Source organism: Meles meles, chromosome 4 (assembly GCF_922984935.1).
Source record: "Meles meles chromosome 4, mMelMel3.1 paternal haplotype, whole genome shotgun sequence".
Taxonomy (NCBI): Eukaryota; Metazoa; Chordata; class Mammalia; order Carnivora; family Mustelidae; genus Meles; species Meles meles.
In genome coordinates this window covers 19,186,155-19,205,629 of record NC_060069.1, presented here as the reverse complement: position 1 = coordinate 19,205,629, position 19,475 = coordinate 19,186,155, and the positions used below count along the sequence as shown (strand labels likewise).

The 19,475-nt window shown below is 39.9% G+C and overlaps 1 protein-coding gene across 11 annotated transcripts in view; it reads left to right on the top strand.

Moving 5' to 3' along the window:
- Window positions 1-16,902, top strand: part of THRB (thyroid hormone receptor beta) — a 372,214-nt gene extending 355,312 nt beyond the window's left edge. For all 11 annotated transcript variants that reach the window (XM_046003102.1, XM_046003101.1, XM_046003097.1 and 8 more), the window contains 2 exons: window positions 3,772-4,030; window positions 12,519-16,902. In XM_046003102.1, coding sequence (XP_045859058.1) covers window positions 3,772-4,030; window positions 12,519-12,760 — 501 coding nt within the window. In that variant the 3' untranslated portion in view covers window positions 12,761-16,902. The remainder of the gene's footprint in view (window positions 1-3,771; window positions 4,031-12,518) is intronic.
- The last annotated feature ends 2,573 nt before the right edge of the window (window positions 16,903-19,475 follow it).

Genomic DNA, 19,475 nt, shown 5'->3' with positions numbered 1-19,475 from the left:
GAGTCTATTTTAGTCTTTTTCAATTATGCGTGTGTATACGTATATGTATATACACATGTACACACCCACATACAAAATATGAAACATATATAATTTATACCATAATGTACATCCTACTTATGAAACATTTTTAAACTTTTCTATTAAAGAGTAAAAGGCACATATCATAAAGATGCTGCTCAATGAATATTCACATACTCAACACACCCAAGTAATTAACACCGAGGTAAAGAAACATTACCAGCACCCTGTTGTACCAAAAACTTCTTACCCCCAACTGTAGAGCACACATCATTAAATGTTCTTTCACAAGTAAGTTTCAGCGATAACATACTATTCTAAAGAATAGATCTACATAATTGAGGTTATATGCATTGACTGGATCTTCAGTCCATTTCCCATTTTTCACTAATATAAACATTCTCCAGTGAACATCCTGGCTCCTATGCCCTGCTCACAATACTATTTCTTAAGGGGAAATCACAGAAGTAGAACTTAGGGACCAAAGTATATACACCTTTTATGGCTTCTGAGATGTGTTGCCGTATTGCTTTCAAGAAAGAAGGTTGCACACTCATAGCTGTCCCAAGGGCACTGGTTTCCTCTGACTCTCCATGTCATCTTTCTTTTTTGTTCACTGGGTTGAGTTTGTCTTACTGGACCTTTCTTGATCCTCACTCTCTCTGAGCTGTCTCTTGTCCCCCATTCTTAGGGTCTGAAGAGAAACTCTATTGAGGACACCACTCCTACAACTTGAGCTAGCCTGTTAGTCATGTGTTCCCCCTTTGAATACCCACCAAAAATGTTTCTTAGAAAATGTAAAGCTCATGTAAACCAACCACAGAGAGATATTTCAGTTAAAGAAGGAACTTCCACCAGGAACGAACCACCATGCACTTATGGCCATGGCAAGGCTGAAGGGTCAACATGGAACTTTTTAAGCATGGGTTCTGACCAGCTTCCCTCTTCACATTTCCCTCAGAAGTTTAATCCTGCTTCAAAATCATGATTCTGTCTCTTTTAACCCTGATTCATGTAGTCTCAAAATTACAAAAAAAGGGGGGCAGGCTACTTTTACAGCAGAGATGCATTTGTTTCCAGTGTTTGTGACCCCCTGAGGGCCTTTTGTCTTTCTCACTCTCATTAAAACACTGAAGAGGAAAAGGAACTGTGTAGGCCCCTGAGCTGCCTCTGGAGTGGGCTAGAGATCTCAGGTGGTCTCAAAAGCCAGAGCTTTCCTACCAGAGGCATTTTGGGACATGTGCTGTTCAAATTGGGCTCACAGTAATTTTCTACTAAGATCCATGCCAACCCCCCAGCCAGGTTGGTGGACACCCAGGGCTTTGAAAGATCTAAAATCGCTGCTGACAGAACTGCCAAAAACCACACATTAAGAATCATTTCTGGAGTGCAGGGCACTGTCATCTTTGCCAGTCAATCTGAGTGATGTTCTCCCGAGGAGACAGGATGAGTATGTGGGAGTGTCCCTGCACCTCTGCCTGTCAGGCCCTTCTGGCCACGATGTCACAGTGAAAATATTGTGGCAGGTAACCAGGATCATTTGCCCACATGTTGAAACAAATCTCAACAGCATCCTACAAACCTTTCTAAAAGGGAAAGTCATCTGGCCTAATTTTTAAACCGTTGGTGATCCTTGACAAATACGAACTCAGCTTTTATTTCAATCTGAACCAACAGTTAAATTTTTGTTTTTGTTTTTTTAAAGATCTTATCTATTTATTTGACAGATAGAGATCACAAGTAGGCAGGGAGGCAGGCAGAGAGAGAGGAGGAAGCAGGCTCCCTGCTGAGCAGAGATCCCAATGCAGGGCTCCATCCCAGCACCCTGGGATCATGACCTGAGCCGAAGGCAGAGGCTTTAACCCACTGAGCCACCCAGGCGCCCCAACAGTTAAGCTTTAAAAAGAAATCCTCTACTTCATCTACACTCAGACTTAGCTACAAAGACAAGGCCTGCCCAAGTTTGCATTCCTAGTGACAAGTTAATGAAAATAATAATAAATGGTTTGATCTGATCAGTAATTTCTCTTTGTTATTCTATGTCAGTGGTTCTCAAGAACAAAAGGGTCCCTGGCCCCTGAAACAAAGGCAAGAGCATCCCCTGGGAATCTGGAGAATGCAGAAATTCAGAGGGTGGGACCAGCAATGTGTTTAACAAGCCCTCACGTGACCCTGATGAGGCCAAATATTTCCCTGTTCCCCACAAGGTTAAAGCCAGCCTCCATCTACCTGGGCCCATTCTCCATCTTATTGGTGGAGGATCTATCCAAGCTCAGGGTTTCCTATTTCCTACGATGATCTTGAGCCAAAAATCCAAAGATATCATCAAGGAACACAAATTTGAACCTAAATAAAAGCAAATCACAGGGATTCTTTTTCTTTAATGAGTGGAAGGAGAGAATTTCAGAACCAAATATGAAATGAATTTTATTCTGGAGAAAAAGCTAAGTTTTTAAATTAAATAGTAAGGTGGCTAGGTTGAGTTAGCGAAAAATATGAAATACCCAGCATTTTAAATGTAATTCAGTAATATTACGTTCAGTTTTACATAACAACCAAAACTGAACTAGTCAAGCGTTGCCAAGAGTACTGCCCCAAAAGAATTTGTACCTGATTTCATGAAAAGATAACAATTACGTGTAATTTATATGTTTGTTGTTTATGGAAACTTAGTCATATCCTAAGTAGTTAAAAAGAATGTGTTCTCTTCTCTTTGCACTGGATTCTGGAAGATCTAGCTTCAAATACTAGCCTCACTCACAAAACCCTCATGTGACCCCTTAGCATGTTACTCAACCTCTCAGTGCCTTGATTTCCACTTCTGTAAATGAAATTGGAATTAGAATATTCAGTTCACTGTATTGCTATGAAGATTAAGTAAGGTGGCCTCTATAAAGCTTAGCACAATGCCCAATGCTTCAAAAATATCCATTAATAGCCTTTCAAACTACTTTGATAATGGCTCTTAATTAAACATTCTCTCCCCCCAGAAAGTAAAACTCTGGTTTTTTGTTATTTTGCTAAAAAAGTTGCTTTAAGTTAATTATAAGTGTTACATTATCACAAATCCTAATTAACAAGGCAACCAAATATGCTTAAAATGAGATTACAGTCTGGCAGAGAAACCCAATGCATGAAGTAATTCTGGTGCCTCAGTTACTGAGAACATAACCCTAAGAGTCAGGAGGTCTGAATTCTAGTCTCACCTCTGCCTCTAACTCACTGGGTGACTTTGGCCAAAGCTTTTACATCTCTGGGCCTCAGGGACGACATGCCTCTATATGTGACCTTCTCCTTCTGAGCCTTTTGAGAGACCCAAGGAGCAAACTTACTTCAGAAAACAAAGAGAAGCAGAGTTGCCAGCTGTTGATTGATAGAACTATGAGAAATATAGGTAAGCTTAACATAAACCATGTTCTCCAGCAATGATCAGTCGGTGTTATGATACAAAACCCCAGAGTAAGGGATTATTAGCGCAATCTCACACAGGACTGTAATCCCAGTTGGAGATCTATATCTATCATAAAAGAAAGACAAATTACTGACATTAAAATGGGTCATCAACTTGGGAGTCTGAAAAATGGTTGTTGAAATTCTGCAGCCAAGTAGGAAGGGAAAAGCCATAGGCTCAAAGAGTGCAAGACCAAGTTGATCACACGATGTGGTCCCTGTTGCTATTAAGATACTGCATATTATTCCTCACTGACATCTGTGCGCTTATTCTTGCTGATGCGAGCCGGTTTTTTTCAGCTGCCATGTGAAGACCAGATCATCCTCCTCAAAGGCTGCTGCATGGAGATCATGTCCCTTCGTGCTGCTGTGCGCTATGACCCAGAAAGTGAGACTTTAACCTTGAACGGGGAAATGGCAGTGACGCGGGGCCAGCTGAAGAACGGGGGTCTTGGGGTGGTGTCGGACGCCATCTTTGACCTGGGCATGTCACTGTCTTCTTTCAACCTGGATGACACTGAAGTAGCTCTCCTTCAGGCGGTCCTGCTAATGTCTTCAGGTAAATGCTCCCAGACTCATTACTGGGTGACAAGAGCTTTTGTGTGCCTAGCGCTAATTCAAATCATTTGATGAGTTCCCAGTCCCCCACCTCCCCTTTAGCTTCAGAATCATAGCTCACTCTCTTTCAGCAAGCAATTGGGGTTTTGCCAATGAACTGGGAACTGAAGGGTGTGTCAGGTATCTGATGCTTCCTGAAGTCTCAGCGTAGTAGGAAGAACCCAAAGAAGCCATTTTAAAGACTCTATGAAATGGTCTGCCTTCAATGGACACCACCCAGCCTGCCTCATAGTCATTGGCCAACCCTGACCCCTTCTGGTTTTATGTATGCAGGATATGGGTATGAGTGACCACACCACTCCATGTTAAGTTCTGGTTAAGGAAATCATGAGTGAAAGCTGAAATTTTTATGGCTTAGCTAAAACTTAATTTTCAGCTATTTATTGCTAAATAGTACCCCATCCCCAAATTTAGTGGCTTAAATTTAGCGGGGGTTGGGGCTGAGACCTCAGACATAGCTTCAGGCGTCTCTCCATACAGCCTCTCCTCTGGCAGGCCAGTTGAACTCTTCCATGGCTGGTGGATTCCAAGAAGGCGAGTTCCAAGCACCTGAAATCAAAATTGCAGAGGCTCAGGTTAGAGTCATAAAGCATCACTTCTGCCACATACTATTGGTCCAACCAAGACCCAGCACCAGCCCCGAGTCAAGAGCCCACCTCTAGATGGGAAAAATGGCAGAGTTTGTAACCATCTTTAACCTACCCCAAGCTCATTATCAGGACTCCAGACTCCTTCAGTGAAGAGTGGATAATAATGCTGACATTTTTCTCTTCAGAGATCATGTCATAATAAATAAGAAATGCAAAATCAACAAACTCTTTAAGGAAAGCTAGTCTTTAAATAGAAGGTAGTGGGGTGCCTGGGTGGCTCAGTCAGTTGGGCATCCTGCTCTTGGGTTTGGCTGGGTCATGATCTCAGGGTCCTAGGATCAAGCCCCACATAGGGCTCCCTACTCAGCGGAGAGACTGCTTATCTCCCTCTTCCTCTCCCCTCAACTTGTGCTCTCTCTCTTTCAAATAAATAAATAAATTTTAAATAAAAAATAAATAGAAGGTAGTTTCAGAGGCCTCCTGTGCCTTTTCAGAGCACCATCAGCTTAGATGTGCCTTGGCACTTGGCACTCTGCACTATAGCTATCAGCTTAACTTATCCACCTCTCCCTCTGGACTGTTTATTTTTTGAGACAGAAATACGTCTAATTATACACCTACTGCCTAAGCCAGTGTTTAGTAGAATCTGAAAAGTGTTTATTGGCTAAATCACTAAACAGATGGGTAAATTATCAGTCACAAATACAATGAGAATCCTTTATAAAGTTCACACTTCCTGGTTCACTCAGAATTCCTTTTTTTTTTTTTTAAGCTCTTTTTTTTTTTTAAGATTTTATTTATTTATTTGACAGAGAGAGAGATCACAAGTAGGCAGAGAGCCAGGCAGAGAGAGAGGAGGAAGCAGGTCCCTCCCAGGACCCCGAGATCATGACCCGAGCCGAAGGCAGCGGCTTAATCCACTGAGCCACCCAGGCGCCCCTTTTTTAAGCTCTTCTTAAAGTGTATTTGCTACATAGCATTTAGGTGTGGCAGACTTTTTTTTTTTTAATTGTTATTACTATTATTTTTTTTTAAATTTTTTTTGTTTATTTACAGCATAACAGTGTTCATTGTTTTTGCACCACACCCAGTGCTCCATGCAGTACGTGCCCTCCCTATTACCCACCACCTGGTTTCTCAACCTCCCACCCCCCCACCCCTTCAAAACCTTCTGGTTGTTTTTCAGAGTCCATAGTCTCTCATGGTTCATCTCCCCTTCCAGTTTCCCTCAACTCCCTCTCCTCTCCATCTCCCCATGTCCTCCATGTTATTTGTTATGCTCCACAAATAAGTGAGACCATATGATACTTGACTCTCTCTGCTTGACTTATTTCGCTCAGAATAATCTCTTCCAGTCCCGTCCATGTTGCTACAAAAGTTGGGTATTCATCCTTTCTGATGGAGGCATAATACTCCATTGTGTATATGGACCACATCTTCCTTATCCATTCATCCGTTGAAGGGCATCTTGGTTCTTTCCACAGTTTGGCGACCGTAGCCATTGCTGCAATAAACATTGGGGTACAGATGGCCCTTCTTTTCACTACATCTGTATCTTTGGGGTAAATACCCAGCAGTGCAATTGCAGGGTCATAGGGAAGCTCTATTCTTAATTTCTTCAGGAATCTCCACACTGTTCTCCAAAGTGGCTGCACTAACTTGCATTCCCACCAACAGTGTAAGAGGGTTCCCCTTTCTCCACATCCTCTCCAACACACGTTGTTTCCTGTCTTGCTAATTTTGGCCATTCTAACTGGTGTCAGGTGGTATCTCAATGTGGTTTTAATTTGAATCTCCCTGATGGCTAGTGATGATGAACATTTTTTCATGTGTCTGATAGCCATTTGTATGTCTTCGTTGGAGAAGTGTCTGTTCATATCTTCTGCCCATTTTTTGGTATGATTATCTGTTTTGTGTGTGTTGAGTTTGAGAAGTTCTTTATAGATCCTGGATATCAACCTTTTGTCTGTACTGTCATTTGCAAATATCTTTTCCCATTCTGTGGGTTGCCTTTTTGTTTTGTTGACTGTTTGCTTTGCTGTGCAGAAGCTTTTGATCTTGATGAAGTCCCAAAAGTTCATTTTCGCTTTTGTTTCCTTGGCCTTTAAAGACTTATCTTGAAAGAAGTTGCAGTGGCTGATATCGAAGAGGTTACTGCCTATGTTCTCCTCTAGGATGTGGCAGACTTTTTTTAAAAAAATTCTTTTTATTTGGAAAAATCTCAAACATACGTAAGCGCTAGTGGCATAAGGAAGACAGCTGTATGCTGTGGCAGACAAGAGACAGGTACCCCCCAGGTTTCCCACCTTCTGATGTTTACACCCTTATACAATCCCTCAATCCCTTCCCATTGAGTGTGTGCAGAACCTGTGACTTGCTTCAATAGAATATGATGAATTCAATGTCACCCCCATGTGATGAGGTTGCATTATGTTATATAAGATCCCTTCTTGCTAATAGACTTGCTCCGGAGACTCTCCCTGCTGGCTGGCTGAAGTAAGCAGCCTTTTGGGAAAACTCACATGGCAGGGACCTGCATGTGGCCTTTTGGAGCTGAGGGGGGTCTCTAGTTAACAGTGAGAAACTGGGGTCTTCAGTCCTTCACAAGAATTTTTTTTTAAACATTTTATTTATTTATTTGACAGAGATCACAAGTAGGCAGAGACACAGGTAGAGAGAGAGAGAGAGGAAGCAGGCTCTCTGCCGAGCAGAGAGCCCGACGCGGGGCTCGATCCCAGGACCCTGAGACCATGACCTGAGCTGAAGGCAGAGGCTTTAACCCACTGAGCCACCCAGGCGCCCCACAAGAGTTATTCTTAAAGAAAAAAATGGATAACTTATCTAAGGGTTCACTATGTGACCTTCAGTCAACCCCTTATCTTCTCTGGGTTTCAGTGTCTTTTAAAATAAAGAAATTGAACTAAATAAATGGGAATTATATCCCTGGAGGGGGGATTCAAGGTAATTTTTTAGCTGAAATTATGGTGCTACAAAGACAAATTTATAACATTGAACCACATAGTGAGAAAGCTATTTCTCTGAGAATTTTCCTTCTGCTTATATCTCCTAAATAAGGCAAGCAGAGAGATTCATTTTGGTGCCAATCTGTCCTGAACGCCTCTCTAAACACAATGACCTTCCTTTTTAACAGACAGAGTGGGTCTTGGGCACAGTCTTCACCAAGAATCTTTAGCCAAAGTTTAATAAAATTTTTGTCACACACCTGTTTTGGTGGTTATCTTCTATGTATGACAAATGGATTTTTATTTACTGAATAATACAGTGTTTCCTCTGTAGTGAGTTAATTTTAACAGACTGTTAAGCAAATAATCTCGATAAGGTAAATAAAAGGAGTATGTTAAGAAGGCAAAGTTGTGATACCAAACTCTATCAAGCACTGAACTGGATGATTCTTCCCCATCCTCTGATTCTGATGACACGGTCACCACCACAGCCACATGACTTACTAAAACCTTCTAAAAGTCTTCTCCACCCTAATGACCAAGGCATTTTTCATAAATACTGCCAGGACCAGAAAAAGATTACAAGACACTTTATGTTGGCACATGATAGCTCCATATCGGTGCTCCTCGGCTCCAGCCCTTCTCAGGGTTATCCTCTAAGCCATTGTTCTGTGTGGCACAGTATCTTAGGCCTCTTCTTCAAAGCCACTTCCAGGACCACTAAGTTCTTTGGTCCTGCAATGATGAGCGGAGAGCTAAAATGGAAATGATCTGAAGGATGTATCTTTGAGAAATTCTCTCTTAAGGAGTTAAAACCGGTCTTTGACCTTTAAAATGCTTTAAAAGTTCTTTAAAATGCTTTAAAAGTTCTTCAAAATTTCCTTAAAATGCTTTAAAATTTCTTCATAAACATGCTTAGCACCATTTGAACATGATCAAAATGTCCTTTCATTTTCTCTGTGTCATTTATATGACCACCCTACCTTTATTTCTCATCAAAGGACAGAATTTTGAGACCACAAGACCCAGGTTATTTTTTTTCCCCTTGAAGGAATATATCCAGAGCAGTATTATGTTGATTTTCTGTTTGTATCAAAAGGAAAAGGATCCTGTGGAGAATTCTTCTGGCACACTCAAAGAAAGAAAGAAGAGAAGGGAGAGGGAGGGAGAAGGATTGAGGAGACATAGAGCAGCATCATGAAACACAAAGGAAAACATAAGAATGCACAAACGACAATTCAAACCAAATAGGGGATGCCAAAAGCCCATATATTTTGTTTAAACTCAAAAGAGTGGATTGAGAGACATCGGTGCTTAGCCTTCTTTATAGATTAAGCAGAACCCTGTTTTGATTTATACTAGCACAGATCCTTCAATAACTGGACACTTGAAGTGTGAACTTACTTGATCAAAGCCATATAGAGCAAAAGGAAGTGTACTGGGCAGTGGGGTGGTCAGGCTCCCTGGAGCTATATGAGGAATCCAGCCAGGTTTATAAATTATTATTTTGGAGGGGTTTTATTGAGGTATAATTTACATATAACATCATATTAGTCTCAGATGTACAACATCATGATATTTGTATATATTGCAAAATGATCACCACAATAAGTCTAGATAACATCTGTCCCCATATATAGTTACAAATTTTTTTTCCCGTGATGAAGACTTTTGAGGTCTACTCCCTTAGCAACTTTTCAAATACGCAGTAGGTATCAAACTATAGTCACCATACCATACATTGCATTTCCAAGACTTATTTTTCTTATAACTAGAAGTTTGTTTGTACCTTTAGGCCCCCTTCTTTCATTAAGCCCACTCCAGCCTACAGCCTCTGGCAACCACCAATCTGTTCTCTGTTTCTATGAGCCCGGTTTTGTTTGTTTGTTTCTCTGTTTTTAGATTTCTCATCTAAGTGAGATAATACAGTATTTGTCTTTCTCTGACTTATTTTCCTTATAATGTCCTCAAGGTCCATCAATATTGTTGTAAATGGCAAGACTTCATTCATTTTTTTATTGCTCATATTCCATTATATGTATATACCACATCTTCTTTATTTGTCCATGGATGGACAGTTAGGTTGTTTCCATATCTTGGCTATTATAAATAATGCTACAATGAACATGGGTCCATATATCTCTTCAAGTTAGTGTTTTTGTTTTCTTTGGATAAATACCACTGGATCATATGGTAATTCTATTTTTTATTTTTTGAGGAACCTCCATATTGTTTTCCATTGTGGCTGTACCAATTTGCATTCCCAGCAATAGTGCACAAGGGTTCCCTTTTCTCCACATCCTTGCCAACATTTATTATATCTTGTCTTTTTGATAAACTGCCATTCTATTTCATGGTGGTTTTAATCAATTTCCCTAATGATTGGTGATGTTGAACATCTTTACATGTGCCTGTTAGCCATCCATATGTCTTCTTCGGAAAAATGTCTCTTCAGATCCTCTGCCCAGTTTTTAATCAATTGTGGGTTTTCTTCTTACTGAGTTGTAGGAGTTCTTTTTATATTTTCATATTTACCTCTTATCAGATATATTATTTGCAAATATTTTCTCCCATTATTTGCAAATATTTTCTCCCATTACATAAGTTTTATTTTCATTTTTTGATGGTTTCCTTTGTTGTATAGAAGCTTTTTTGTTTGATGTAGTCCCATTTTATTTTTGCTTTTGGAACCAGATCCGCAAAAATTATCACCAAGACTAATGTGAAGGAGCTTACCACCTCTGTTTTCTTTCAGGAGTTTTATGGTTTTAGGTCTTAGATTCAAGTCTTAAATCTGTTTTGAGTTAATTTTGTGTATAGTATAAGATAGGAGTCTAGGGACATCTGGGGGGCTCAGTGGGTTGGGTCTCTGCCTTCAGTTCAGGTCATGATCTCAGGGTCCTGGGATCAAGAGCCTCCATTGGGCTCTCTGTTCCACAGGGAGCCTGCTTCCCCTCTCTCTCTGCCTGTCCCTCTGCCTACTTATGATCTCTCTGTGTCAAATAAATAAATAAAATCTTAAAAAAAAAAAAAAAAGATAGGAGTCTAGGTTCACTCTTTTACGTTGTCCAGTCTTCTCATCATCATTTACTGAAGAGACTATCCTTTCCTCATTGTTTATTCTTGGTTCCTTTGTCATAAATTAACTGACCATATATACATTAATGTATTTCTGGGCTATTTATTCTGTTCCATTGACTTCTACATCTACTTTTATACCAACACCGTACCATCTTGATTACTATAGCCTTGTAATATAGTTTGAAATCAAGATAGCATGATGCCCTCAGCTTTGTTTTTCTTTCTCAAAACTGCTTTGGTTATTAAGAGTCTTTTGTGTTTCCATACAAATTTTAGGATTCTCTGTCCTATTTCTGTGAATATACCATTGAAATTCTGATAGGGATTGCATCAAATCTGTAGACCACTTTTGGTAGGATGCATATTTTAACAATATTAATTCTTCCAATCCATGAATACAGAATATCTTTCCATTTATTTGTGTCTTCTTCAATTTCTTTTACCAATGTCTTATAGTTTTCAGTGTATAGGTCTTTTACTTCCTTGGTTAAATTTATTCCTAAGTATTTTATTCTTTTTGACACTATTGTAAATGGGATTGTGTTCTTCATTTCTAATGCTGGTAATTCATTATTAGTTTATAGGAAAAAAATGGATTTTTTGTATATCAATTTTGCATCCTACTGAATTTGTTTATTAATTCTAACAGGTTTTTGGTAGTCTTGATTTTCTATATATAATATTGTCTCATCTGCAAATAGTGAGTTTTACCTTCCTTTCCAATTTGGATGCCTATTATCTCTTTTTCTTGCCTAATTGCTCTAACTAGAACTTTAGTACCATGTGGGATAAAGTGTTAAGAATGGGAATCCTTGTCTTGTTCCTAATCTTAGAGGAAAAGTTCTCAGCTTTTCACCACTGAATATGATGTTAGCTAGGGGGTTGTCATATATACCTTTACTATGTTGAGGTACATTCCCTCTGTACCCATTTTTGTACCCCAAGTGTTTACAGCCTGGAGGTTCCCCAGTCATCTAAACTTCTCATCACATCTCTTTATCATTTTTGTGAAATTGTCATAAGTCCCCTCCCACATCTATCAGGAAGGCCAGCAGTCCTCCCAAGACTTGGTAAGATTTCAGGGTCATTACACAGTCATGGTCTCCTCTTGCTCCAGCTTCCCACTGTATTCTTCTCTTCTCTGCACAGGGTGATACTAGCATGGCTCAGATCTTTTCTTATCATTTTAATTCCCCAAAACAACACCAATAAAAGACTGCTACAGGTAGCAGTTTTATCACCTATATAAGGGATAAGAAGGAATAGTTCATTACAACCCAGAAAACTAAAATTGGATATTAAGCTTCGTTGTCTCTGTAAGAATTTCTTATTGTCTGACACTCCTCCTTTGGCATTCAGGCCTCCTACAATGTTTGCAGTCCCTTCTCAAATCTCCCCTCCTCTGCACGTCCATGCTTGTCTTCCCCTCTCTGCCAGGCAACCAGTGGAAATTCAAAATCTTCCCCTTATTATGCACAGTATTTCAACTCTAGAGGTGAGAATTCTCCTTCTGTATCCTAAAAGGGAGGCACGCCATTCCCACCCAACAAGGTGATTTGTCTAACCTAGACACAATTATCTGAACAAAGTACCGACTCCCTTTGTGCAAACATTGTGATACTTCCTGAGACAGTGGTCCCTGAGGCCCCAGAGTTCGTGTTGCATCCATGCTCATTCCTAGGAGCTGCTAGGTCCCCAGTTCTGCCCACTTCACACTCAAAGGCTTGAATTGGATGGAGCAGGGCTTTCTCCTTTCCACTTTGGAATTAACATTCATCTTTGTTCTTCTCTTCAGACCGCCCAGGGCTTGCCTGCGTTGAAAGAATAGAAAAATACCAAGACAGTTTCCTGCTGGCCTTTGAACACTATATCAATTACCGAAAACATCATGTGACACACTTTTGGCCAAAACTCCTGATGAAGGTGACAGACCTGCGGATGATTGGAGCCTGCCATGCCAGCCGCTTCCTGCACATGAAGGTGGAATGCCCCACGGAACTCTTTCCCCCATTGTTCTTGGAAGTATTCGAGGATTAGACTGACTGACTTCATTCTCATAATTCCTACAGCACTACTGGGTGTCATTTCATTCCATTGCCTAGATCTTTTTTGTTTGTTCCTTTGTTTCTTTGTGTTGGGAGGGACTGTTTGGGGGTAAAGGGAGGTAGTCCTTAGCATAGACATGGATGAAATTGCCCCTTGAATGCGGGTACTTGTAACTATTGCATTTTGTTCTCCTGTCCTTTGATGTGAATGCTTTGAAGATTTTACAGTTGTGGAGGTGGGATGGGGACAATCATTAATTCACCAGCACCAAGCCATCACCAGCTCCCATCTGTCCCTGGTCAGAGACTGAAGCAAGCAAAATGGTGTGGCAGAAGACTAACGAAGCCTTAAAACCAAGATAATATGGTCATCTGGATCTGGTCCTGATTTTTGCAGGGCTCAAATTAGTATGGTGCAAACCACCTCTGGTTAGATGTGGCTTTCAGCTTTCTAGGGAAAGGTCTGAACTGGTTTTTATCTATTCAAGAGCATGCTGTTTTCAGCACTTCATTCTCTCCTGGCAGCATAACTTGGAATGTATAGAAATATTTGTTCCTCAAAAATCAGCTATCCTTTCACTCTAATTTTTATAATCCTATGATTTCATTCAAGTTATACAAGGGTGTGACTCAAAGATGTGCAGGTATCTGACTGACTGAGGCCAACAAGGGAAACAATTTTCCTCGGCAAGCCCAAAGAAATTAGAAAGCTTCACTAATGTCAATGACTCAACAGTTTCCAAAAATCCACATGGTGTTATATCAGAGTAGGAAGGCTACTTTACAGTTTAGGCTCAGAGAAAATTTCTACCAAAATCAAACCAATTTACAGAGTGTTGTCACTTTTCAATGACATCTGATCTGTCATCTCTCAAACTTCTGAAGTTGTTTAATCCTGACTGCATCTTTGCTGAGCTGACAACATATTTCCCTATGGATTAAATCTTCTAATCAAGGAGAGATAACAAGCTGAAATTTGAGTCTTGTTCTAGAGGAATTCTGAGAGATAAGTGTGGTGCATTCTGAGTTGAAGGAAGTGCAGTGTTCTGAGAGTCTCTTCATGTGCTGATGGTTCCCTTTGGTCTTAGATCCTCAAGCTCTTTGATCTACAAATAAATGTTACCTAGTCGCCTTTTCCCTCTGACTCTCAGGCTTGACTATCACTGAACAAAGACTAGACTGGCCACTGACACTCCCTGTCCCTTCTAGAGCACTGTCCTGACATATATTTCACAGAAGATACCTGCAGACCATGTATTGTACATGTATTGAACACTCACCTTCCCTGCCTCACCCTCCTCCCTGATGACAAACACTATAGTAAGTTGTGCCCAGAAAACCCATGGTGATCCCTGATCATTTCAACTTAAGAAAATGGGCAAAGAATGTACCCATGCAATTGAATGTATCTTGTTCTTCACTGGCATATTAGACAGAACTACTCCTCTACCTGCCTTGAACTGCCTTATCCTGGAAATATTGGGGAAAATAAGCCATATCAGTGAGATTTAACTAAAAAACAAAAAACAAAAAACAAAAAAAAAGGGAATGCAAGTCACTGTGAAAACCAAGTGGACTTTTTTAACTTGCCCGGAGTCAGGGTGCCTGAGTTCTAGTTTGTACTCAGTCAACTGGTGGATTTGTGACCTTTGGTCTTGGTTTTCTCACCTGGGAGAAAGTCATGAACTTTAAAATTCTTTCCATCCTTAATATTGTACTAGTTTGGGGGCGGGGGGTGGGGGTGGGGGTCTATTCCTTTTTGATGGTTTCTTTCATATTCAAATTTCTAGCTTTATTAAACAGAAATTATGGCCCTCAACAGTTAGGGAAAGCATATTTGGTGTTGAGTCAAAAACAAGAATTGATATACTATTTATCAACTGTGTAGAGAAAGGCAGGATGGCATTGAAAAAAGGAGAGGAACAGCACTGAAAAACTTAAGTGTGACTGGGAATAATCTGGAAGGAAAAAGATATGTTTCATACACAAAAGTGATAATACTGGCTTCAGAGGAAACAAGAATATGGCCACAGAACTAGCTGAGCAAAGAAAGGAAGTAAGGGAAGAGATTAAAATTATAAACATGAAATTCATGGGCAGATTACCTGCTTTGACTTTATCTACAGTGTTTTGTTTTGTTTTCTCTAAGGCAGCCTCTAGCCAGTCTCCTGAAGTCCTTGCTTTGTCAACAATCCATCTCTCTCTGTTGACTCTCCTTTGAGAAGTACTCTTCGAAACATAATGCTGAATTACCTTCTACACTCAAGGGTAACTCTGAAAAGCTCTGCAGTGTGGGGCAAGTTTTCTCTCAGAAGGGAATGAGAGGAAGGCGAGCAGGAGGGGTAGTGGAGGGTTCACAAACCCCTTGGGCATCAAGCCTTCCCTGGGAAAGTTACCTCAATTTGCTTTAGAGAGTTTCCGTAATACATGAGACACACCCAGATTCAAATATAAGTACAGAGCCTGATCTAAGGCTAAATCTGAATGCTTTGGGGATTAACCATGACTGGGCATTGGCCAAATGCTACAGTATATCTACGATAATCCAGCCAGCCCCAAGTAAATTTATGTTTGATCCTCAGTTCCCTATATGACTGCCTTAAATAGGCAAACTGCTGATCTAAAACTCTTGTTGTAGGCCGAATACTTTATGCTGAGCAGGACACTCCTTAAAGTACTTCAGTTTGAAAGAAAGGCTGTAAAGACTCAAAGGATCATGACCCTGGGGTCAAAATGATTCATTCTTCTGTAACCAGTTGAGGTACTTAGTGCATCTCAAGACTCCATCTCATAAAATTCAATCAGGAGGGATTTACCCTGGATTTCTTTTTTTCTTTCTTTTTTTTTTTTTTTTTTTTACATTTTCTCTTATATTGTCTGGGCTTTCATATCAAGTGTGAACCTGATTGAAACCCCTCACAGAGGGGAGACATCCCAGTAAAAGAGAACACACCTGTACAACTGGGATTCTTATTTACAAATCACTTCACTTTGGGGGATGAGTGGTGTGGGGTGTGTGTGTATGTGTGCGCGCGCGCGTGTGTTTGTAATCCTCAAGTGTACTTTGCTCTTCAATTTAGATGTGCAGTATTTCCAGAAATAGTGAAAAAAATAAGATCTTTTCTTCTTTATGATTCTGCTCAAAACACCACGTGCTGCCTCAGAGCTTTTTCTAGTCAAATGAGCCTTGGTCCTCAATGACGTGCTTGCCGTGTTGATGCCTCAGCCCAGTGATACCCCCTCACCTGTGCCCCAAGTGACACCTTTTCCGTCTGCAGCGCGGTCATCAGTCATCGGGGTGGACCGCCAGGCTCGGCTCTGCTCCAGCAACGCCATTCTCATTGCTCTTCTGTGGACAGGTGCCCAAGTCTTGGCACCTCCACAACACTAAGCCCCAAGAGACTCAGCCTCCACAGAACTGCTGAGAAACCTCAAAGCATGTCATTGTCAGTGATCCATTTTTATTCTCTGGAACTCTAACCTATTTGTGTCATATTGACCTTTTGATGCATGAGTCATAAATTATGAAATCGGTCTTATGGTTTTTGAAATGTAGCCAGCATTTGTAAGGCTAAACCTTTTTCACAAACTGAATTTAAGTGAATAACCAAGCCGCAGTTCTTCTCCCAAAGGAGAGTGCTTACAGACATTTGAATCTCTTTGCCCTTTCCAACAGCTATGGCATCAGGTTCTAAAATAAGCTTGTAATTTTTCCTGTTATTTTAATAATATGGAAATATTAGCATAGTGTTTCTTTTGATAGTGATAGATTATAATCCATATTTAAATTTTATAGAGAAGAAATTTTATTGTACTGTGATGTAGATATTTATTATCCAGGTAAGGATTTGCCCGGTGTGTATTTTTTACAATTGAAACATTTTACTTTAATCTTTAAAAAAAAAAATACATTAAAAACAGACACAAAAAAAAAAAACCAGACTGGGGGAAAAAAGGTTTGGCCTTATCACAGAATTTTTACTGTGCTGTATAAATGTTTGCAAATGCAAAAAGTGTGCATTTCTAGTGTGTTTCCACATTACTTAATGCCGCCTTCAAGAGCAATATCGTGCAGGTAAAACGCTGTTTGTGGCTTTCTGTTGCACAGTTAATGCTGACCCACCTTATGCACAAGACAATCAAATATAAATCTGTCCTTCTCAGGATGCAGACAATACTCATGTAAATTATGGAGCACAATGTAAGACAAAAGATGACACTTTATTTAATTACACAAGTATTGTTGCTATAAAAGATGTGAGGGCATGAATGAGCTGACATTACACCACTTCTTTGTTTTGGTTCTTCCTAATTAACTTGGCATTTTTCATTGGATTATAGAGCCAAGTTAGTTCTCTATGCTTTCCCCAGAGAAAACATGTTTCCCCCCCACATAATGTCTTCATGCCCTGAGAATCAGAAAAATAATACAGAATAGGAAACGATTTATAGTCACGGGAAGATATGTGTTTTGCAAACAGTGTTAAGTGATATTGCTAGGTTGGTAATATTTTTTTCAGCCTAAAACTCTGTTAAAATCTGTGATCAAAATGTTTTAAACTATCCAAAAAGAAAATTTGTATATTTGGGAAAAATGAATTTTTACATAGCTTTTGTATGCAGATATTAAATTGTAATTATGAATATAGTGGGCGTAGATAAACTCATAAGCTTCAACTCTAAAAAAGAAAAAAAGAAAAAGCTTATAACCGACATACTTGCCTGTCTCTTTCTTTAAATCTTATTATTTTCTAAATAAGCATAGGATTGCCTGCTCTTCTCATCTCAGTTGCTTCCAAAGGGAGGGAAACAGGGATATAAGGGGATTTATTTCATAAGCATCTACTAAAATAAACTAAGTTCCTTAGGAGGAAGGCACAGAGGTTGGGGGGAGAAGTAAAAGGCTGATGAGGGACTACTTTTTCAGAAAGGGCCACAGAGCTGGGTTGGGGGGAGGAAGAATTAAGTTTTTCAACTCAAAGACTATTTGCCTTCTCTCAATACGTCCCAAAATATTATTAATGGAATTATACTCATCTCGGCTATCAATATACATCTCTATCCCCATTACCCTGAACACATGTTAATTAGGACTCTGTGATGAGTAACAAAAAGCTAAATCAAACTGGCTTATGCATAAAGGGAATTTATTTACTGTAATATCTGAAAACCTCAGGCTTCAGGCACAGCTGGATCTGACTGCTAAATCAGTACTAGTCAGGAGATAGTTTTCAATTCTCTGTGTAGTCTAGTCAGTACTAGTAGTACTAGTGTAGTCTAGTCAGTACTAGTAGTACTGTGTAGTCTAGTCAGTACTAGTAGTCTGTGTAGTACTAGTCAGGAGATACTTTTCAATTCTCTGTGTAGATTTTCCTCTGCAGAAGTATCTTTCATGTAGACTTTATGCTCACATAGCCTTTTAACTTACGGTGGCCCCCCCATTACCTCCAAGATTAGTCGTAAAGCTCCAAGTCAACTGAAAGAGTTTCTTTTCCCCAGTAGTTTCAGTAAAAATCCTGGGCTTAGTCCTCATTGGCCCAAATCCAGTCACATGTCCATTCCTAAGCCAATCACTGTGCTTGGGAGGATATATATGCTACTTAGATTAATCCTCTAAAATCCTGGAACTGGTGGGGGGTGGTAAGATAATCAGTCCTATCTAAACTATGGACTAACAGTTGGGTCAGGGAGGATTCCTCAAAGAAAATTCTATGTCTTTCTACTATAAAAAGTGGGGAGGAACAGCAAGCAATCAAAAGCAACAAAAATGTCCACACCAATAGCTAAGCTGAGAGTACATCCATTTTCAGCAAGGCAATGGAGTCTCCTCAACACAGAGGAAACTCAGCACAATTTGACCAGGATAGGAACCAAATAAACAATTTCCAAAGGAAGTGTCTAATTATATTCTACCTTGGCTCGCAAAGGAGGCCAGTCCAGGTAAGATGGAGCAAGCATTTATTATTTTCCTGGGCTAGGTCAGTTCAGAGTACCACTTCCTGAGTCCTCTTGCTCTCTATTCAAATCACTGTATATACCTTTTATATTTGTCTCTTTTCTACACTACATAACTTTCCTGTTAAAAAATATTTTATTTATTTATTTGAGAAAGAGAGCATGAGCAGGGGGAGGGGCAGAAGGAGAGAGAGAAGCAGGCTCCCTACTTAGTGGGGATCCTGATGAGGGGCTCAGTCCCAGGAACCTGGGCACATGACCTGATGCTTAACCCACTAAGCCACCCAGGTGTCCCATTATATACCTTTCAACTTCATCCTAATAAACACATTTTCCTTCCTCAAGGAATTACTTTATTCCTTTTGTTTTGGAGAGGGTTTTTTACATATATATTCCATCTAGGTACAATTCTTAACCCTCCTTTTTATTTAAGATTTTATTTATTTATTTGCCAGAGAGAAAGAGTTCTTAACCTGTTTACACAGGCAAAGCTAACCCAAAATTAATGTGATATCTAATAGCTTGATTTGGGTTATGGAGCTGGTGTCATGTCATGAACTGGAGAATTTCAATAATCTAGAATGAAGAAAAGACAGGGGACGAAGTTGTTTTGCTTTCCCACCTCAAGATGACAAATCATCCTGGCTTCATATTTAGCTACTCAGGGCATGTTAGCTTTGTAAATAAGTGGAATTGTCACTGGTTAATGTACATAAGATCTGACACACTAAATGCAATTTGTTTGTTCAAAC